Source organism: Amblyraja radiata, chromosome 7 (assembly GCF_010909765.2).
Source record: "Amblyraja radiata isolate CabotCenter1 chromosome 7, sAmbRad1.1.pri, whole genome shotgun sequence".
NCBI classification, from domain to species: domain Eukaryota; kingdom Metazoa; phylum Chordata; class Chondrichthyes; order Rajiformes; family Rajidae; genus Amblyraja; species Amblyraja radiata.
The window spans coordinates 47,586,916-47,610,904 of NC_045962.1; the positions used below are offsets into that span (position 1 = coordinate 47,586,916).

The 23,989-nt window shown below is 41.1% G+C and overlaps 1 protein-coding gene across 7 annotated transcripts in view; it reads right to left on the reverse strand.

The window, feature by feature from the left end:
• Positions 1–7,393: 7,393 nt before the first annotated feature.
• The window catches only part of nbeal1 (neurobeachin like 1), a 248,860-nt gene continuing 232,264 nt past the window's right edge, over positions 7,394–23,989 (reverse strand). For 4 of the 7 annotated variants that reach the window (XM_033024391.1, XM_033024389.1, XM_033024388.1 and 1 more), the window contains 4 exons: positions 20,966–21,127; positions 18,295–18,443; positions 13,397–13,544; positions 7,394–9,560 (listed from right to left, as the gene is read on the reverse strand). In XM_033024391.1, the coding sequence (XP_032880282.1) occupies positions 9,456–9,560; positions 13,397–13,544; positions 18,295–18,443; positions 20,966–21,127 (564 nt within the window). In that variant the 3' untranslated portion in view covers positions 7,394–9,455. The remainder of the gene's footprint in view (positions 9,561–13,396; positions 13,545–18,294; positions 18,444–20,965; positions 21,128–23,989) is intronic. The other 3 variants (XM_033024393.1, XM_033024394.1, XM_033024390.1) reach the window with 1 other exon arrangement.

Below are 23,989 nucleotides of genomic sequence, written 5' to 3' on the forward strand. Positions count from 1 at the left end.
ACCACCTCCAGTTTAAATTCCATTTGGAATATTTTGGATGACCAAGAAACCAAGAACCAAGTACAGGGCCCTAGTGAGATCACACCTTGAGTATTGTGTGCATTTTCGGTCTCCAAATTTGGGGAAGGACATTCTTGCTATTGAGGGAGTGCAGCGTAGGTTTACAAGGTTAATTCCCGGGATGGCGGGACTGTCATATGCTGAGAGAATGGAGCGGCTGGGCTTGCACACTCTGGAATTTAGAAGGATGAGAAGGGATCTTATTGAAACATATAAGATTATTAAGGGTTTGGACTTGCTAGAGGCAGGAAACATGTTCCCTATGTTCCACACAGAGATGTTGTGAATCTATGGAATTCTCTGCCTCAGAGGGCGGTGGAGGCCAGTTCTCTGGATAGTTTCAAGAGAGAGCTAGATAGGGCTCTTAAAGATAGCGGAGTCAGGGGATATGGGGAGAAGGCAGGAACGGGGTACTGATTGTGGATGATCAGCCATGATCACATTGAATGGCGCTGCTGGCTCGAAGGGCCAAATGGCCTACTCCTGCACCTATTGTCTATTGTCTACCATTGCGTTTCAAGCTGCTCGTGGAATTCGAGGTTTCCATGTGGTTTCACTCTGGCAATGGTGGAGGCCAAGGATGAAAGGTCATTATAGGAATGTGAATAGGAAGGAGAGTTTAAATGGATCACATCCAGGAGATCCAACAGGCCTTGGGGACATAGCTCAAGTGTTCAGCGACAGCGTCGCCTCGTCTACCCTTGGTCTCGCCGATGTAATGAAGACCACATCAGGAGCGCTAAATGCAGTAGAGGTTTGAAGAGATACATGTGGACTTCAATCTCACCTAGAAGAGCCATTAGGGTCCCAAATGCGAGAGGTGAAGGGACAGGTATTACGATTCCTGTGGCTTCGAGGAAAAGTACCTGAGAAGGGGGCAGGTTGAGTGAACCATGGAGTTGCAGAAAAAAGTCACTAAGGGGTGAGGACAGGAAATGGTAGAAGCTAGTGGTGTTGAGGCAATCAACGCATTTTGCACGAGTTCAGGAGGCCGGTCCGATGCAGTTAATGTTGCAGAGAAAGGTGGTGAATGGAGCTAGGTACATTTGGAACAAAGAGTGTTCAATGTATCCAACAAAAAGGCAGCCAAAGCTGGGGCCCACGGCTACATCTTTAACTTGCAAATGAGAAGTTGTTAGCGGTAAGGACAAGTTTGCCAGGCGGAGGAGAAGGTTAGTTGAGGGAAACCGATTGGGTCTCCATTGAAGAATAAAAGAGCTCTTCCTTGTGAGTATTGGAGGTGTAAAGGAACCGGAAGGCAATCATAAAAATGAGGTGATGGGGTTATGGAATTAAAAGTTATTGAAGTGGTGAAGAGTATGTGGTGTAGGTTAGAAGGGACTGGACAAAGGGGAAACAAGACAGAATCTATCTTGTATATAGAGATTCGTTTAGTGGGGGAGTAGGATGAAACAATAGGCCTGCCAGGGCAATCTTGCTTATGGATTTTGGGAAGGAGATAGAAATAGACAATTCAGTTCGGAAATGAAAAAAAGAGCTTATACTGATATTGTCATCCCCTGGTTTCATCGCTGGAGGGTAAGTGTAGAAATATTAGATATATTCATCTGTTATGAAGAATGTGAGGCAGATATACTGAGCTCACCAATGCACAAAATATTAATGTTACTTTTAAGTTTAAACAGATAAACCAGGTCCTTGGCAGTGGAAGGCCTCCAGAAGCCATAACACATAAGCCAAAGGTGCATGCAGGTGATTGGGAAGGTGTCGAAAGAAAGGAAGGGTTGGAATATAAAGCTGTGAAATGGGAAGAGAGACCAGATAGTTTGAGGGGAGGGTGATTAGAAGACAAGATGTTTGGGGTAGTTGATTGCTGAAGTTCCATTGGTAAAACATAGTTAAAGATCAGAATTTCCTCTATAAACAGCAAAGAAAAGCAAAAATAGAATCAAAGTATACTTTTTCTTATTCAAGTATATCCGGGAATTTAGAAAGTGATGAGTTGTTAGAAGTTTTGGCAGTGATATAGAGACAAACTATTTTTATTGGGAAGAGAGCCCAGAGATTAATATTTCTCTTCCTTTCCTCCATGGTTGGGAATTGAAGATACATCTTCTACATGTTATCTGTTCTACATGGTGCTAATGGATCTTTTTTTTCTCACCAACAAGTTATACATTGTCCTTGCATGGTGGATTATTAAATAAATACCAAAGATTGTTTCATGTGTTCCATTTGTCATGCAGTCAATGGCATCTTAAGTCAATTGGCCAATTGATGATGAAAGAATAGGCGGGAAAAAGAAAGGAAAAGGCGGAAACAGTTGGACTAGAAGGAGAGCTGATAAAAAAAACATTTAACTAGGATCAAGTTAAGTTATTATTATTAGTATTAACCACAGCTGTTCTAATCCGTAGAATTATGGAGATGCTGTCCCAGTGTCAGTTCTCATTGGCTGGACATGCTGGAGGCAGGAAACATGTTCCCGAAGTTGGGGGAGTCCAGAACCAGGGGCCACAGTTTAAGAATAAGGGGTTGGCCATTTAGAACGGGGATGAGAAAAAGCTTTTTCACCCAGAGTTGTGAATCTGTGGAATTTTGCCTCAGAAGGCAGTGAAGGCCAATTCTCTGGATGCTTTCAAGAGAGAGTTGGATAGAGCTTTTAAAGATAGCAGAGTCAAGGGATTTGGGGAGAAGGCAGGAACGGGGCACTGATTGTGGATGGTCAGCTATGATCATAGTGAATGGCGGTACTGGCTCGAAGGGCCGAATGGCCTACTCCTGCCACCTATTGTCTATTGTCATAACATGATTAGAAACATAGAAAATAGGTGCAGGAGTAGGCCATTCGGCCCTTCGAGCCTGCACCGTCATTCAATATGATCATGGCTGATCATCCAACTCAGTATCCTGTACCTGCCTTCTCTACATACCCCCTGATCCCTTTAGCCACAAGAGCCACATCTAACTCTCTCTTAAATATAGCCAATGAACTGGCCTCAACTACCTTCTGAGGCAGAGTTCCAGAGACTCACCACTCTCTGTGTGAAAAATGTTTTTCTCATCTCGGTCCTAAAGGATTTCCCCTTTATCCTTAAACTGTGACCCCTTGTCCTGGACTTCCCCAACATCGGGAACAATCTTCCTGCATCTAGCCTGTCCAACCGCCTAAGAATTTTGTAAGTTTATATAAGATCCCCCCTCAATCTTCTAAATTCTAGCGAGTACAACCCAAGTCTATCCAGTCTTTCTTTATATGAAAGTCCTGACATCCCAGGAATCAGTCTAGTGAACCTTCTCTGTACTCACTCTATGGCAAGAATGTCTTTCCTCAGATTTGGAGACCAAAACTGTACACAATACTCCAGGTGTGGTCTCACCAATACCCTGTACAACTGCAGTAGAACCACCCTGCTCCTATACTCATTAGCATGAGGTCTGACTTGGAGATCATTGTGCTGTCTGATATTTCAGATAAAATCAATTATTTCCTCACATTTAATAAATGGGTTTCTGAATTAGTTTCTTCACTTATTTCAGAAAGCGGAATAGCCAAGAGAAAGGAAGGAACAAATTATTAATCATCGATTAGAGATGAGCCTAAATATTTATGGTAAAACAAGAGTGAATTTTGGGGCCCTAACTGCATTTCATTTTCAATTCATAAGAGGAAAGAAAACAACTGAGCATGATCCTGGAACAGACTTAAGCTTCCTTCTGACAGAAAATCTGCTCTGAATAACCACAAATGAACAGCCTACAAGGTACAAAGAACTCAATGACATCATGGGAAGTCCCAGAAAAACTTAAATTAAATAATTTTGCTTGAATAAAATCCAATGTTAAATCAAATTTTCTCGCTGGACATTGAATGGTTGTAGGACAAACTTATTGATTGTGCTCTTCCTGACAGAAACCAACCAAATTTCTGTCAATCTCCCAAAGCCTCGACTCTGTAATCTCCAATCATTCTCAAAACTCTGCTAATTCTATCCAGTTTCAATAAAGTTTCTATTCAAAACTGCTGTAGCCATTTTGCAAGTCATAAACATCTACCTGACTACAATGCATTTTCTAAGGCCTGATTGCAATCTTGCGTTTCCCCAGTCAATGGAATTCCACTTTCTGTTCATTATGGCCTGAAATCTTTCCTGAATCAAACACAGCACCAAACACAGTACTTGGTCTATTTGGACCTCATTAAAGCCTTCCATTCTTAATTGAGGGGGATGTCCAGCTGCCTTCAGAAAATCCTTGTCATTCTTCATTTGCAACACAATGACATGCAAGCCTTGATCTCAGAGCAGACTGGAATCAGGTAAGAGTATGCCATGACACCAACTATCTTACCAACCTCCCTTACCTTAATATTGCACCTCACATCCAAAATTCTCCCTGTATGAAGGGAGTGAATGTTTCTAAAACCATAGCATCCTAAACTAGGTGCCACATTTCCTAAATTACCATGGTGATTATCCTTCCGGGTAATAAATATCATTAGTTTCACCACATGGTTTTAGAGGGATCTTTCTTTCAAAGATCAAAATCATTACGTTAAAAGGATTGTTAAAAAATAGAGGAAAAGGTTAAGCTTGGGAGGGAGCTGTTTTATATTCTAGGAGAACAGTATCTTTTCATTTGAAATCCTCAGTCAAAATAACCAACTATTTTGGCCAACTATAAACAATATTAAATCATGAATCTTACCTCCAAAATTTTATCTGATCATCTCGATCCCATTTTAAGACACGCCATTTGACATATCATATAGTCTGGATGTTTACCAGTTCAAGAAAATCTACATAGTAATCACAAGCATTGAATTGGTACAGCAGAAAGAAAAGAGAATTATAACCAAGCTGAGACTCTTGTCAATAACACCATAGTTATTCTGGACTGCAGACAAAGTTGTCAGTATAATGATAATGTTACATAAAAACACTTAAAATAGGACATTCAAAACACAGATTATTATGAACAATTGAAATTAGGCTTGAGCCACTCATATTGAACCATATGTTGCACAAAGTACTGGTAGTTTGTCGTTTTGTTGCTTTATTGCTCACTTGTTCAAGAATGCCAATTGACCATTAGAAGCAGCACAGTGGTACAACTGTTTTTTCAGCTCAGAACATGCCTCATGACTTTAACATACATTTTAACATCAATGAATTGGTGCTGTTGTTCCAGTTGTGGACCATTTAATTGGGTTCAGGGCTTATTTCACATACTTTAGTTTTTAGTTTTAGTTTTAGAGATGCAGCGCGGAAACAGGCCCTTCGGCCCACCGGGTCTGCGCCGACCTGTGATCCCCGCATATTAACACTATCCTACGCACACTAGGGACAATTTTTACATTTACCAAGCCAATTTACCCACATACCTGTACATCTTTGGAGTGTGGGAAGAAACTGAAGATCTTGGAGAAAACCCACACAGGTCTCGGGGAGAACGTACAAACTCTGTACAGACAGCACCCATAGTCGGGATTGAACCCGGGTCTCCGGCGCCGTAGGCAATCTCCTTTACTGAACGGTCAATTTGATTGGCTCATTGTTGTTTCATGACCTAGAAGACCCACCGGTAGGTAAAATGCCCGCTAACTTTATTATACTTCTTAAAACTGTCTCCATTCCTTCTCCCCCCCTTCTGTCTCCACTTCTCTCTCCTCTTCCCCCCCCCCCCCCACCCCGCGTTCTCTAACGGACTTACCGTATTCTGTTGCAGCCGTTTACCTTCATCTTCATCGCACAGATAGCGCTACTCCGCTCTCCATGGCGCCCACCTTCGCGATGTGTGTTTGTGTGTGTGTGTTCGGTCTGTAGATGCAGCTCACAATTCGGTCGATCCAGCTCGCGGTTTCAACGCGGCCGGTCGATCCAGCTCGAGGCTTTCCAGGCGAGTGCCCTCGAGCTTGAAGGTCGAATGCACTCTTCTGGACACGCGGATTAGGTCGCCCAAGTGGGACAGGCCCTAAGGCAGCAACTTTACTGCTGCGCCACCCTGTGGCCCCGTACTTGTACGCATAAGTCAGGGCTTATTTCACAAACTTGTACACAGAGTCAGCAGGAAAGCAATGAAAAGTTATCTTCCTTTCAAAGAAAGAGACTTTACTTACTTTCAAAACCTTTATTATGCTGGTGCAAAAATGCTGCTACAGTCCTTGGTGTTAATATTTACGTAAAACACAAACACCACACCCTAATTATCCCGCCTTTATTGCCTATTGGCTTTGTATACAAAGCTAGTGATAAATTTGTTATATACAGATAATGTGTACATCAGAGCATCAAATTTTACAATCTGCAGTACCTTCAAAGTGCAAAAAGGAAAATTTTCAACCACCCTATACATGTACAAACAAATCAGCAAATATACAAACACAGAAATGTTGTTAAATTACAAGATCATTTAAAACAAAAATTAGAATTTGTCACTCCTGGGCACTACACAAAAGGTGACCGGAAACAACTAACAGATGGAATTTTTCCTTTAAAAAGCATGGAATAATGTTGATATAATACACAATACACTTACACAAGTCAGATTAAAAATTGAGATATTCTTTAAACACCCCTTTTGGCAGAAACACTCCCCAAAATAAATCATGAAAAAACTAGCATTTCTACAGTAAAACGCCAAAGCAATTATTGGAAAAAATCTATTAAAATCTCAGTCTTTCTCATTTATATTACTTTCAATAGCTCCTTAAAATACAGTTATATGCTTACATCAATTAATTATACGTTACAATGGTAAAGAATCCTAAACTGAATTCCTTATCCTGACATTGATTTTATTTTCACACTTTCTTTTTGAAAACCTTGTCGAGTTCCATGAAACTACAGGCTGGGTTTGCTGCAAGCTTGGCACAAACATGATTTAATGCTGCTATAGACAATTTGAAGCTCTATTCCGTCTCCATTCATCTGATATGGAACAGTGGATCAGGTCGACAGAAGTATAGCTAGATTGTGTGAGCCTTTATATCCTTAAATTATTGCCTTAAAACAAATTAATTCTCAAAATAAAATTAACAGGATATTTGACCAGAATGCCACATTTACAAAACAAACACACACGTCCCCAAGTTTATTATAATTTGCAAGAAAATAAAACTCCAACTCAATGACAGCTGACTACTTTACAACTCTCAATGTCATACTATGCACATATATGAAACAGGGGACATAGATGTAAGGCAAGAGGGGAAGGATTAATAGGAAACTGAGGGGGAACATTTTCACGCAGAGTGATGGGTATATGGAATGAGCTGCCAGAGGTGCCAGTTGAGGCAGGTACTATAACAAAATTTGAAAAGCATTTGTTTCAAGTACATGGAAAGGAAAGGTTTAGAGGGATATAGGCCAAATGTAGGCAGGTGGGACTAGTGTAAATGGGACATTTTGGTGGGCAGGGGCAAGTGTGGCCAAAGGGCCTGTTCCCATGCTGCATGACTCTAAATTATGACCTGTGCTCTGTTCCAAAATATTTATAATGCTAATATCAAATAATAATTCAATAATTAGCAGAATATGGATTGAATCAGTCCTTAATTGGCTCTTTGGGTAAAAAAGGTGATATCTATCCCTCCAATTCAAAATAGTGATCAATTTACGCAGGAAGAATCTAGCTCCTGGTATCAGAGCTGTGTTAAATACTTGATTGTGAACAGAAATCAACTATTTACAAATCATTAATCCTCTGTAAAGTACTATTTGAAAAAAATATATCATTCTTAATGTCACAAATGTTTTCATATTCCTACTTTCTCCTTGGAATCCCATAACATTATTCCCCTTTAAGCTGTTTCCAAGGCTGCTGTTCAAATTAAAAACCTTCATGCCTACTTTGTATCACATTTGACGTGAGGAAGTAGGTGGCAGTATTTGTTCCCACTATTACAGAAAACTATTTGCAATTCCCAGATCCATTCTGACAACCTCTATCTGTGGTATACTTTGAATTGGTATCAGTTTTTTTCTATATCCCTCTAAACCCTTCCTGCTTTCTCACCATCTCAGTGTTTCCAACATATGTCCTTTCTCTGGTTAAAATGGTGTGGCATCCTTAACCAAGTGCTTTTTTTTTTTTACAATATCTACAACATATAGTCAGTATTGACAGCAAAAGGCATCTGTGGAACTGACCAATCATTTGAATGAGTGAAACTTATTTCTTGCCATTAAAACAGGTTACAAATTTACCTGTAAAGCTCCAAAGGCTGGAGGAAATTGGGAATGCCATCTTCCATTCAACTGGAGCCTTATGATGTAGGTGGTATTGAGGTCCAAAAGAGGGGTATCAGCATAATGCAGTTCCAATATATAATTTTCCCATTGACATCCACCTCCCCACATTTCTCTCTCCTCCATATTCTTTTTATCTATAACAGAAGCTGAACCAGGTGAAAATGGTCGTAGCTAGGGGACGAGGATAAGGGAGGATAAGGATTGGCAGATTTAGACAATATTTAAATCCTGCATTGTCCCCTTATGTGAGCAGCTACAAAATTGGTCTGCATTTTAAAAGGAATAGCAAATTGAAAAAAAAAACAAATAAAAATTGATTCCATAAATTATGTTTACAATATAAAGTGCACAGAGAAAACAGTACGCAGGGAAATAGAGGCTAATGCATTTACATTTGTCCGATAGTACAGTAGAAGTTAATCTCCCCCAAAAAATGTGAAGAAAGGCATAACATTAAATATTGTGCTTGATTAACATGAAACACCCAATAATTTAGATAAAAGGTTTCTTTACATTAGGCAGGGTTGATGTGGGTTGGAAAGAGAAAATCATTCTGATGACAGTTTGTCTGCCACATCCCAAAAGTGTACAGACAGGATTAGTATTTCCATAATCTTGGGTTTAAAGGCCATTGTACTGAGCGCAAAGAGGAACATTTATCTCACCAACATTTCAAGTTCGCACCAGGCAGTCACAACAGGAGACCGACTCTGGGTTACAAATACATTCTTCAGAGATGTATGATAACTGGGGCAACTCTTTTTGAGAGCGAGACCAATGAAAAAATCTTTCCATTTAATGCTGTTTAACCTAGCAACCAACTACCTTCATCTGCCTTAATATTCATGAGACTCACTCACAGGATCTTTTTTCTTCTCAACTGGCCCTTAGATATTAAACATTTAAAAAAATGCCCATTGGTATTTTGATCCATTTTTTAAAAAGCAAAAAAGTAGCCCTCTTCACGCACAACCAAGAGCAATCTTACTTGGATGCAAATAAATTGCATTCTTGTCCAGGGTAGGGCACAGAGGAATGCACTTTTTAGCACATGATTGGGTCCATACTAATTTGCTGCATAGTCTTATTCAGGTGACGATCAGATGGAATAAGGAAAAATGGAATGATCAGTTACAGCGAACAGGAAGCCAAGCAATGTTTATTTTCCACCCTTTCGTCCTGTCATTTGTGTTCACTTTGAGGGTTGTACTCCGTTTCTCCGGATGATATCTGATTCAGACGTTTGCTTGAACCCCAGAACTTTCTGGAAATCTGCCCTGATCGCATCTGCTCGCGGAAGAAAGAAAACAAAAGAGGAAAAAAAATTCACAACTTAAAGAACTGAGTGAATTTGATTCAGCAAAATATACAAATACATAGTATTTAACCCTGACATAGTATTTGTACAGGAGATTCATCTTAGACTTAAAGATCATCATAGGCTGCAGTCCTCTTGGATAGGTCAGGTCTACCACTCCAATTTTAATTCTAAAGTTAGAGGGATTGCTATTTTAATTAATAAATGAATTCAGTTTTTATCTACTGATGTTATTGCTGATAAAAATGGTCGATATCTTATAGTTGCAAGTACATTAATGCAGACAAAGGTGTTGTTAGTAAATGTCTATGCACCTAACTTTGATGATGCTGAATTCTCGAATAAATTACTTAGTAATATACCTCATTTAAATATCCATTTGTTAATTTTTGGAGATGATCTGAATTGTGTGTTTGACCTAATGTAAGATCGTTCTAGTCCCCGCACTTTATCCCAATCAGCAATGTCTAAAACCTTTTCTGATTTTATGACCCAGAGTGGTTTAGTTGACCCTTGGAGACTTCATAACCCCTCAACCAAAAAGTTATCTTTCTTTTTCAGGTACATCAATCATATTCAAGAATAGATTATTTCTTTATAGATAGTCTCAACTCATGTGTTGTTTCCTCAGATTATTTAAGTATTCTAATATCTGATCATGCACCATTATTTCTAGATATTCAGTTATCCATACATAAATTTACCCCCCGCCCCCCCCACCCCCTTTGGAGATTTAACTAATTATTGTTGGCTGATAAAACATTTTGCGAATTTATTTCAAACTCAATTGATGAGTTTCTTTTCTTTAACCAGAATGAATCTTCATCTTTTTCATTAATTTGGGAGTTGCTGAAAGCTTTTCTTAGAGGGCAGATTTCATATTCCTCCTATTCTAATAAAAAACGCAATACCAGGCTTACAGAGCTTACTTCTGCTATTAATAGCCTCAATCAAGAATGTTCATCCGATCCTTCTCCAGAACTATTTAAGAAGCATCTTAATCTTCAAGCGGAGTTTGATCTTATTTCTACCAGAAGTGCTGAGCGACTGTTGTTACAAACCCGTGGTACTTATTATAAACATGGTGACAAAGCAAATCGATTACTAGCACACCAATTAAAACGTAAGTTCACCTCACATCTTATACCTCAAATTAATAATGTTTCTAACACGACTGTTACGGATCCTGTGGAAATTAATACCACATTTAAATCATTTTATTCTTCCCTATACAAATCAGAATTCCCTGCTGATACTACCAAAATGAATCAGTTCCTGGCCAATCTTGAGAATCCTACCATTGATTCTGACCGTGCAAAAGAATTGGATGCTCCACTTTCCCTTGATGAACGACGTTTTGCAATTACAGCAATGCAATCTAACAAAGCCCCAGGTCCTGATGGATTTCCAATAAAGTTTCTAAAGAAATTTATTGATAAATTGGCACCTCTACTTTTGTTGGTGTTCAGTGAATCTTTGGAAAATGGTTTGTTACCTCCCACACTGACTCAAGCTTCGATAGTTTTTATTTTAAAGAAAGATAAAGACCCTACTTCCTGTGGTTCTTACAGACCTCTGTCTTTACTGAATGCTGATGTAAAAGTTTTGCCAAAACTATTGCCCTCCGTCTTGAGAGGGTTTTGTCTAGTATTATTTCTGAGGAATAGAATGGCTTTATTAAGGGACGCCATCTATTTTTCAACACTCGTACTCTTTTAAATATTATTCATTCAACACATTCTAATAATTTACCTGAGATTGTAATCTCATTCGATGCTGAGTAGGCATTCGATAGTGTTGAGTGGGGGTACCTATTCGCGGTATTGAAGACATTTGGTTTCGGAGGTAAATTTATCAATTGGGTAAGATTACTGTATGCATCGCCACAAGCTAGTGTTCAAACAAATGATATTCGTTCTGAATACTTTGCACTAGAACGTGGGACACGTCAGGGCTGTCCTTTTTCTCCATCTCTCTTCGCTTTGGCTATTGAACCACTGGCCATTTCCTTAAGGACCTCCACTTCCTTTAAAGGTGTTATTCGTAACGGTGTCGAATATCGTTTATCTCTATGCGGATGATTTGTTGCTGTATGGAACTGATCCTGCATCTTGTCTTCCGGGTATTCTATCTATTCTGAATATTTTTAGTTCTTTTTCAGGATATAAACTAAATCTTCAAAAGAGTGAATGTCACCCCATTAATGCAGGTTTGCAACTTCAGGAAGCTGATTTGCTCTTTAAAATCACTCGTTCGGGATTCAAGTATCTTGGCATCATGTGACGTGTACATTCTCAGGTCTTTTGTCTGTCAACTTCACCCTGCTCATGACTAAAGTGAAATCTGATTTTCAGAGATGGAATAACCTGCCTCTCTTTAATTGGGAAGATTAATGCTGTTAAAATGAATGTTTTTCCTAAATTTATTTATTGGTTTCAATCAATTCCCTTATTCTTATCAAAACATTTTTTTGACTCCTTTGACAAAATGATTAGCTCTTTTATATGGGGTGCGAAGCCCCCGAGGGTCCGTAAATCATTACTCCAAAGATGTAAGTTCAGTGGTGGTCTCGCTTTACCGAACTTTCAATTCTACTACTGGGCTACTCACATTCATAAAATACGTTGTTGGGTTGATTTTCCTTATTTAGCTTGGTGCGAACTGGAAGCCCGCTCTTGCACTCCTTCATCCTCTATACCTGCTCTTATATATTCCTCTCTTCCAACCAAGATTTCATTGTTTATCAAAAACCCTGTTGTGCTTAATACTTTAAAGATTTGGTATCAATACAGAAACCATTTTGAATTTGTAGCTGCATCTCCCTTAAGCCCCTGTCCACTGTACGAGGTAATTCACGAGTTCTCCCGAGTTTTCCCCTGATTCGAACTCGGAGAATGTCCGTAGCGGGTCCGTAGGTGCTCGTGGATGTCTCGTAGCGGCTCGTACGAGTAAAAAGTAACAATTTTTTTCATCACGAGTATATATATATTTATATCGTCACGAATATATATATTTTTTTTTAATATTTCTTTTATGTTTCTGTATATTTTTGTATTTTTCTTTTGTGTATTGTTTGAGTGTTTCTTATTAACACGTCCCTTTTCTTTTTTGTGTTGATTTAATTAAACTGAAAAAATTAAAATTAAAAAAAAGATTAAAATGATCAGCAGACCAGTGTCTCCTTCAACCTTGTTCAGGCTAAAATCTCACCTCAGATAGTATTTTCTATAAAAAAATAAATACTGCCATTTTACGAGTAATGAGCAGACACAAGTGAAATGCACATACTTGACAAGATTCAATAGTCAGGAATATTTTTGTGCATATTGTAGACACAGGTATAAAGGAAAACATACAATTTTAGAAAAAAAGATTTCAGAGTATTTAAAAAATGTTATAATAATGGGCACCTGAAGTATGGGCATCAAGTTAGCATCTCTATGTAAAAGAAAATGTGGTTCCTAACGTTAAAATTATTTAAAAAACCAATATAATACAACTTCTTCACTCATTTCCATTTGCATAGTTGCTGCAAACCTCCAAACGTTCAACTGTTTCCTTAAATTATGATCGATGATTTGTCCTTAATTGGAATTTCTAATTAAGCACATATAGGCAGATTATATAAATGTTATTAAACACAGAATAAGCAGCCTCTTTTTAATAATTAGTCATCCTGTCTAATCTTAGTGCTACAACCTACTCTCATGTACCCTAGCATAATGTTTGTTATTGAAATTGGTTGCACTGCGGCAGGAGTCTGCTGGATGATGCAAGGTTGAGCTGTGATAGGAAAGGCAATGACCTTATTCTTTACCTCAGCTGGTTTGCCCACACCCACGATGATGAGTTTACCATCTGCCAGGCCCACAAGGATGTGGCTGTTCTCCTTGGTGATGGACACACAATAAATTGGCAACCTCATTGACAATGGGGCGTTGCTGAGCTTCAAGCTAAAATTAAACATAAAATGTTAATATTTTGACAAATTATGGTAATTAAAGAAATTGATTTACATTTATAAAGCACCTCTCATGATGCAAGGATTTTCCAAAGTATTTAGAAGATAGAAGTTAACTTCAACAAGCGCAAAGTGAATTTTGGTAAATTAACTCAGGACCGGACGTATACAATGAGAGACACGGCCAAGGGGAGTGATGTAAAACAGAGAAACCTCAGGGTACCATTACATAGTGCCCAGAAAGTGAACAAGGAAGTGAAGGCGGCATTGAGCATATCTGTTTTCATCGGAGAATGCATTGAGTCAAAGATCAGAAAGTCACTTTATAGCTGTACAGGGCGACGGTGAGACTATCCCTAGAATATTGTGTGCAGTTCTGGTCACCATACGATAACAAAAATGCAATGAAGCCAGAGAGAAGGCAGAAAATATTCATAGGGAAATTGCCAGGACTAGATATTTTGTGTTAAGGAGCGACTGCATAGTTTGGAACTTTTTTCACTACAGTGGAGGAGGATGAGGGTGACTAAATATTGATATTTATAAAATCATGAGGGGCATGGTCACAGTATTTTTCCAAAGATAGGGGAGTCTAAAATTCGAGGGCAAAGGTCTAAGATGAAAAATTTTAAATGGACCCACGGAGCAACTTTTTCCCCATGGAGGGTGGTAGATATGTGGATTAAGCGGCCGAAGAAGTGGTGGAGGTGGGCACAATTGTAAAGTTTAAAAGACATTTGCATAGACAATAGACAATAGGTACAGGAGTAGGCCATTCGGCCCTTCGAGCCAGCACCTCCATTCATTGTGATCATGGCTGATCATCCCCAATCAGTACCCCGTTCCTGCCTTCTCCTCATATTCCCTGACTACACTATCTTTAAGACCACTATCTAGTTCTCTCTTGAAAGTATCCAGAAAACCGTCCTCCACAGCCCTCTGAGGCAGAGAATTCCACAGACTCACAACTCTCTGTGAGAAAAAGTGTTTCCTCGTCTCCATTCTAAATGGCTTACCTTTTATTCTTAAGCTGTGGCCCCTTGTTCTGGACTTCCCCCAACATCGGGAACATGTTTCCTGCCTCTAGTGTATCCAAACCCTTAATAATCTTTTACGTTTCAATAAGATGCCCTCTCATCCTTCTAAACTCCAGAGTATACAGGCCCAGCTGCTCCATTCTCTCAGCATATGACAGTCCTGCCATCCCGGGAATTAACCTTGTAAGCCTACACTGCACTCCCTCAATAGCAAAAATGTTCTTCCTCAAATTAGGGGACCAAAACTGCACACAATACTCCAGATGTGGTCTCACTAGGGCCCTATACAACTGCAGAAGGACCTCTTTGCTCCTATACTCAACTCCTCTTGTTATAAAGGCCAACATACCATTCGCTTTCTTCACTGCCTGCCGTACCTGCATGCTTACTTTCATTGACTGATGAACAAGGACCCCCAGATCCCGTTGTACTTCCCCTTTCCCCAACTTGACACCGTTTAGATAGTAATCTGCCTTCCTGTTTTTGCTATCAAAGTGGATAACCTCACATGTGTCCACATTAAACTGCATCTGCCCACTCACCCAACCTGTAAGTGCATTCAGAAAGTATTCAGACCCCTTCAATTTTTCCACATTTTGTTACATTATTTTAAAATAGATTAAATTATTTTCTTTTTTTTAATCATCAATCCACACAAAATACCCCAGAATGAAGAAGTGAAAACAGGTGTTTAGAAAATTTTGCAAAGTAATTAAAAATAAATAATTGAAATATCACATTTACATAAGTATTAAGACCCTTTTCTCAGTACTTTGTTGAGGCACCTTTGGCAGCGATTACAGCCTCGGTCTTCTTGGGTATGACGCTACAAGCTTGGCACACTTTGGGTATACACATTCTTCTCTGCAGATCCTCTCAAGCTCTGTCAGGTTGGATGGGGAATTTCAATGCACATTTTCAGGGTCCTCCAGAGATGTTCGATCGGGTTCACGTCTGGGCTCTGGCTGGGCCACTCAAAGACATTCACATCCTGCGTTGTCTTGGCTGTGTGCTTAGGGTCATTGTCCTGTTGGAAAGTGAACCTCCGCCCCAGTCTGAGGTCCAGAACGCTCTGGTGCAGGTTTTCATCAAGGATCTCTCTGTACTTTGCTCCGTTCATCTTTCACTCGATTCTGACTAGTCTCCCAGCTCTTGCCACTGAAAATCATCCCCACATCATGATGTTGCCACCATCATGCTTCACCATCGGTATGGTATTGGCCAGGTGATGAGCGGTGCCTGGTTTCCTCCAGACGTGACGCTTGGCATTCAGGCCAAAAAGTTCAATCTTGATTTCATCAGACCAGAGAATCTTGTTTCTCATGCTTAAAGCCCTGTCCCACTGTGCAAGTTCACCCAAGAGCTCCCGAGTTAAAAAAAAAAATCAAAACTTGTGGTAAGCACGTAGAATGAACGTAGTGGGTACGTCGGAGCTCGGGACGTCTCTTAGCGCTAACGGCAGGTAGTCGGGAAACGTGGCAACTAGTGAAGATTTTTCAACATGTTGAAAAATGTCCAGGAGTAAAATATACTCGGGATGTAAAAATTTGATACTTTTTAACACGTAGTCATACCATAGTAGCTCGTGAGTTTACCGTAGTAGGACCTGGTGTCCTATATCACGATTGTATGTTCATGATAGAAATAAGAATACTCAGTATATTCATTACCTTTGAATTGTAGTTTTATGTAATCCTCCCATAATTTTTGAGTTCCATTTCACAATATCTATCAGACACACAGAATGTTGTAAGGTAACATTCTGTATGTCTGAGGGGGATTGGGGGTGGGGGGGAAATTATCTATAGCTTGGGACTTGCCTAAATGAGTACTGAGATGGATTATCATTCCACACCAAATTTCTTAGACAATAATACCTTTCATGCAATTATCACAACATTATGCTGGATTATGGATCAACGGACCATGCTTGTAAATTAGTAAAACAAATGTTCTTCTTTAAGTACTGTTGTTTCTAGGATGGGGTGACTGATTACAAATAACCTACATTCTATATTTTGTCATAATGTGGCTGAAAATGGCATATTTTGTGATATTTATTGAGAAAGAAAGATACAACTGAGTTTGGGCAAAATATTACCTTGCAACATTCTGTATGTCTGATAGATATTGTGAAATGGAACTCAGAAATTATGGGAGGATTACATAAAATTACAATTCAAAGGTAATGAATGTACTGAGTATTCTTATTTCCATCATGAACATACAATAGTGATATAGGACACCAAGTCCTACTACGGTAAACTCACGAGCGACTACGGTATGACTAGGTGTTAAAAAGTATCAAATTTTTACATCCCGAGTATATTTTACTCGTGGACATTTTTCAACATGTTGAAAACTCTTCACGAGTAACCATGTTTCCCGAGTACTTGCCGTTAGCGCTAAGAGACGTCCCGTGCTCCGACGTACCCGCTCCGTTCATTCTACGTGCTTACCACGAGTTTTGATTTTTTTTTAACTCGGGAGAGCTCTTGGGTGAACTTGCACAGTGGGACAGGGCTTTAAGAGTCCTTTAGGTGCCTTTTGGCAAACTCCAAGCGGGCTGTCATATGCCTTTTACTGAGGAGTGGCTTCCGTCTGGCCACTCTACCATAAAGGCCTGATTGGTGGAGTGCTGCAGATATAGTTGTCCTTCCGGAAGGTTCTCCCATCTCCACAGAGGAACTCTGGAGCGCTGTCAGAGTGACCATCGGGTTCTTGGTCACTTCCCTGACCAAGGCCCTTCTCCCCCTATTGCTCAATTTGGCCGGGTAGCCAGCTCTATGAATAGGCCTGGTGGTTCCAAAGTTCTTCCATTTAAGAATGACAGAGGCCACTGTGCTCTCCGAGACCTGCAATACTGCAGACATTGTTTTATACCCTTCCCCAGACCTGTGTCTCGACACAATCATGTCTCTGAGGTTTACAGACACTTCCTTCATCCTCATGGCTTGGTTTTTGCTCTGACATGCACTGCCAAATGTGGGACCTCATATAGACAGGTGTGTGCCTTTCCAAATCATGTCCAATCAAATGAATTTACCACTGGTGGACTCCAATCAAACATCTCAAGGATAATCAATGGAAACAGGATGTACCTCTCAATTTTGAGTGTCATAGCAAAGGGTCTGAATATTTATGTAAATGTGATATTTCAGTTATTTATTTTTAATTACTTTGCAAACATTTCTGAACACCTGTTTTCACTTCTTCATTCTGGGGTATTGTGTGTAGATTGATAATTTAAAAAATAAGAATTTAATCCATTTTAAAATAAGGCTGTAACGTAAAATGTGGAAAAAGTGATGAGGTCTGAATATTTTCTGAATGCACTGTACATGGATAGGAATGGTTCAAGGAGTATGGGCAGATGGGACTAGTTCAACATGATCTGCATGGACATTGGGCGGAAGGACCCGTTGCCATGCTTTATGATTCTAACCCTAACCTGAACAGTAATTATTACATCGGCTGCGTTATATGTGACCGAATGCTCGTTTACTGTCAGAATTAAGTTCTCGTCTTCAATAATTTAACTCCAAGCATTTCTTCACCAGCAAGAACAGAATGTTTCTGAATATCCCATCAAATTGATGAAAGGTGATTTTTAGTGATAAAGTATCTAGCCACCAGAAATGTACAAAATAATGTTTGACATTGATGTTATTTTCTAATCACAATGTTTAGCAATATCACTCTCACCTGTACAGATCCCTTATACACAGAAAGCCTTCCACACTGCCCAGCACAATATGTTCTCCACTGACGCACATGTCAGATAATTGTTCCTTTATAGTTTCGCTTATCAAATGCTTGCCATTCACTGAGTACAGATGTAGAGCATTTTTGTCCTGCAGAAATAGGGTCAAAAGTAGTCATGAGAGAAGCCAACCCAACAATGTTGAATGTTAACTATTTCTCTCTACACGAATTTTGTCTGATCTGATATTCCAGCATTTAGAATAGAATAGAATAGAATAAAATGCCTTTTATTGTCATTCAAACAGCTTGGTTTGAACAAAATTGCATTTCTACAGTCTTAACGTTACAAAAAATACCTAAGGGCCACACTTAACACAATTTACTCAAACTTCCATCACAGTGAATCTCCAACACCTCCTCACTGTGATGGAAGGCAAAAGTCTTATTTCTTCCCTTTGTTATTCTCCCGCGGTCCAGCAGTCCAACTGCAATGTCAAGGCGACTGGGGCTCCCGATGTTCAAGCCCCCGGCGAGCGATGGTAAGTCCCGCAGCCATTAAGCCGCGCCGGGCGATGTTAGGCCACGCTCCGAGTCCTTTAAACCCCGCGATTTCGGCGGGAGAAGTTGCCGTTGTGGGAGCTCCGAAAAGCGGTCTCCCACCAGGGACCTGCGAGCTCCCGATGTTACCATCCACCGGGCCTGTGGCCGGAGCTTCCGAAGCTCGGAAGTTGGGTCGCAGCTGCGCGCCACCACAGCTCTTCCCGTTCAGAAGTTGGCCGGCTCCATGATGTTAGGCCCAACGACATTGCAGATCCGACAGGAAAAAAGTCGGGTCCCCTTACAGGGAAGAGATTAAACGGTCCCCCTCCCACCCCCCACATATACTCAGCTAAAAAATAATAAAAATTAAAAGCAAAAACATATCCAATGGGACAACATTTTTTAAAAGACAGACGGACTGCAGTCGAGCCGCTGTCATTAGGCGGCGCCACACTCTTTATTGTTTTTATTTCATATTTTCAGCATTCACTGTAATTGTTTAAGCTTATTCTTATCTCTAGTTTCATCTTTTATTTCTTTGTTGATACTCAGGTGTAACGAGACACCGTTTAACTGTGGCTTTTCCTGCAGTTCTTGGGATGTACAGGGGAAGAACATGAAACTAGATCATTGACAGATTCTAGCCCAATATAGGGAGGTTGCACGTAAGGTCAAAAGGTCAAAGGGCGTGATGCACGGGGTAGCTCAATCCTTCTGGAGTACAAGGCAGCTTCCAGCATACACTAGTAACACACGAAACATGTATGTTCTTACCTGTTAAAAAACAGCAAAATGGTCAATTTATGTGCTGCAAAAAATTGTGGAAATAGCGGTAACCGTGAGAGAAAACTACCAAAATCACTGCTGTTCACTGACTTGCGAAAGAGCAGCTTGCCGGCGGATTGAGGGCAAGTCCCGGCCCACGACCGCCTGGGGCTGGAGGGTGACTAAGCGCTCTGAACGCGAGCACCAAGGTGTAAGCGGCTGAAGGAGCGGATCCCTCGGGACAGCCCCCACTCTCCCCGGGTTCAACGCTGTCCGGCCACGTCGCCTCCCGCCCCGTCTCTCCCTGTGCTGCCGCACTGTCACGGGCTGTGGGTCAGAAGCACCCACACATGGGGCCGGGTTGAGCGGGGCCGCGGCTCCGGGCATCGGACACACGGGGACACAAAACTGGCAACGTCCTCATCAGCTGCAGCAGAGTTGGGGACAGTCTGGTCCCTCCGCCCACCCAGTCACTGACCGCGCTGCACCAGCACCGGACCCCGACCACCACCCCGGGGTGATTCACCCCTGACCCCGACCCACACACCGGGGTGATTCACCCCACCGACGCCCGACCCACACACGTGGTGATCCACCCCCCCCCTCCCGACCCATACACGGGGTGATTCACCCCTCCCGACCCCCACACAGGGTGATTTCCCTCCCACGGGTGCCGAGCTGTCTGTAGCCTCGCTGCCATGTTTCAGCCGCCAAACACCGGCCACAGGGACAGACGGCCCAGGGTCCGTGAGTGTGGAACCAGTGAGAATGGATTCCGGATGCTGGGACAGAAGACGGGCCCGCTGTACTGGAAGCCAGTGTTTGCCTGCAGTTCACCGTGTGTACTCCAGAAGGCGTTTCGTGGCAACAGTACGGGCCACGGGTAGTGACCTCGAATGCCGTGCAACCTCCCTATAGCAAACTTGAATTCATCAATGTGTACATCTACTGCTCTGTTTGGAGGGTGAGAAAAATAAATAATCATCTGCTTTCTTAAATATTTAAAAAAATGATAATCACTCACTGAAAGCACACAATGACAAAGCAATATAAAAATTGCATATCACTAATCATAACCGTTTGTTCAGAAGTTGAAATATAGTGGAATGTGGACCCAATTGGTCTCTTCTAATAATTTCAAGCATACAATTAAACAAAAATTACATAAAACAAATTTCATCACACAATTCATACATCAATTAATTTTCACCTAAGATAGTGAAGCACATGGATCACTGGTTTGAAAACTATTTTCAATCTACTGCATCTTCACGTAATTTAACTGGTCAATTCAGGCTGCTAATTAGGCTTTCTTGTATATCCGTTTTATACAGCCCAAGATAATAATAATAGATTTAAAATTTACCTTAAAATTTGACTTTCCTTCGATCACGATGTTGACAATTATGTGCCCCTCCCATGAAATAGACAGGTTGGGAATGGAGAGTGGGAGGGAGCTCTCACAGGGTGGTCGAAGAGTCCTCATATACTGTCCCTGTCGAATTGTATGAATGATGACCGTTCCATCCTGCAAATTTATAGACAAAAGAACATTTGCAGTTTTGTAGGTAGACAAAAATGCTGGAGAAACTCAGCGGGCGAGGCAGCATCTATGGAGCGAAGGAAATAGGCGAAGTTTCGGGTCGAAACCCTTCTTCAGAATGATGTGGGGTTGGGGGGACAGGAAGAAGAAAGGAGGAGGCGGAGGAGACAGTGGGCTGTGGGAGAGCTGGGAAGGAGAGGGGAAAGAAGGAGATAGCAGGGACTACCTGAAATTATAGACATAGACATAGAAATTAGGTGCAGAGGTAGGCCATTCAGCCCTTCGAGCCTTCGATCATTCAATATGATCATGGCTGATCATCCAACTCAGTATCCTGTACCTGCCTTCACTCTATACCCCCTGATCCATTTAGCCACAAGGGCCACATCTAACTCCCTCTTAAATATAGCCAATGAACTGGCCTCAACTACCTTCTGTGGCAGAGAACTCCAGAGATTCACCACTCTCTGTGTGAAAAATGATTTTCTCATCTCGGTCCTAAAAGACTTCCCCCTTATCCTTAAACTGTGACCCCTTGTTCTGGACTTCCCCAACATCAGGAACAATCTTCCTGCATCTAGCCTGCCCAACCCCTTAAGAAATTTGAAAGTTTCTATAAGATCCCCCCTCAATCTTCTAAATTCTAGCGAGTACAAGCCGAGTCTATCCAGTCTTTCTTCATATGAAAGTCCTGACATCCCAGGAATCAGTCTGGTGAACCTTCTCTGTACTCCCTCTATGGCAAGAATGTCTTTTCTCAGATTAGGAGACCAAAACTGTACGCAATACTCCAGGTGTGGTCTCACCAAGACCCTGTACAACTGCAGTAGAACCTCCCTGCTCCTATACTCAAATCCTTTTGCTATGAATGCTAACATACCATTCGCTTTCTTCACTGCCTGCTGCACCTGCATGCCTACTTTCAATGACTGGTGTACCATGACACCCAGGTCTCGTTGCATCTCCCCTTTTCCTAATCGGCCACCATTCAGATAAAAGTCTACTTTCCTGTTTTTGTCACCAAAGTGGATAACCTCACATTTATCCACATTATACTGCATCTGCCATGCATTTGCCCATTCACCCAGCCTATCCAAGTCACCTTGCAGCCTCCTAGCATCCTCCTCACAGCTAACGCTGCCCCCCAGCTTCATGTCATCCGCAAACTTGGAGATGTTGCATTCAATTCCCTCGTCCAAATCATTAATATATATTATAAATAGCTGGGGTCCCAGCACTGAGCCTTGCGGTACCCCACTAGTCACTGCCTGCCATTGTGAAAAGGACCCGTTTACTCCTACTCTTTGCTTCCTGTCTGCCAGCCAGTTCTCTATCCACATTAATGGATAGAAATTGGAGAAGTCAATGTTCATACCGCTGAGGTGTAAACTACCCAAACAAAATATGAGGTGCTGCTCCTCCAATTTACGGTGGGCCTCACTCTGGCCATGGAGGAGGCGCAGGACAGAAAGGTCGGATTCGGAATGGGATGGGGAGTTGAAGTGCTGAACCACCTTGATCTTGTGGACAGATGAGATAAAGATTAACTTATATCAGAGTGATGACAAGAGCAAAGTGTGGAGGACAGAAAGAACTGCCCAAGATCCAAAGCATACCACCTCATTTGTGAAACACGATGGTGGGGGTGTTATGGCTGCTGAAGGTACTGGCTCACTTATCTTCATTGATGATACAACTGCTGATGGTAGTGACATAATGAATTCTGTTCTATCCTATCTGCTCAAGTTCAAACAAATGCCTCAAAACTCATTGGCAGGTGGTTCATTCTCCAGCAAGGCAATGATCCCAAACATACTGCTAAAGCAATAAAGGAGTTCTTCAAAGCTAAAAAATGATAAATTCTTGTGGCCAAGTCAATCACCCGATCTGAAGCCAATTGAGCATTACGCTGAAGAGAAAACGGAAGGGTACTAGTCCCCAAAGCAAGTATACGCTAAAGATGGCTGCATTACAGGCCTGGCAGAGCATCACCAGAGAAGACACCCAGCAACTGGTGATGTCCATGAATTGCAGACTTAAAGCAGTCATTGCATGCAAAGGATATGCAACAAAATACTAAACATGACTACTTTCCTTTACATGACATTGCTGTGTCCCAAACATTATGGTGCCCTGAAATGGGGGGGGGGGACTATGTATAAACACTGCTGTAATTTCTACATAGTGAAACCAAAATGTATAAAAATGGCCTTTATTAAAATCTGACAATGTGCCCTTTAACCACATGTGATTTTTTTTTCTTTAACAAATCACAAATTGTGGAGCACAGAAGGAAATAAATAAATGATGGGTCTTTGTCCCACACATTATGGAGGGCACTGTATGTGCACTTGTGTGTGGAAATGTCCAGCGTATAACAGGCATGCCATTTAAATTTGAATAGTTTTCCAATAGTTTACACAAGCACATAAATCTATAACATACAAATCGCACCCATATTTGTTACAAGTACCGCATACTCAGCCATTTGACATCATGGGGAAAGAGGGTGCCAATTACATGAGAACTGCTCAGAAAATAGTTCTCACCTTCACACGTTGGTATTCTATGAATAAACCTTTAAAAACCTAACAGTACGTTATCGTTAGTACCACTGTTTTCAATGTGTGAACAAATAGTAAATGCCAGACCATCACTAATAACACAGCAGTATCGCACACGTACCAGTCCACCCGAGCAAAGTGCCACAGGAAAACCTAACTGATGTGAGCGCCATTATTCATCATGCACCATTATAGGACAAGGGTACACCTTGCCGAAAATGAACTGCTACAAAAATTTCTGTTAATTGAACAACAGTTCTCTCCCTTCTCCCTTCCCCCTTCC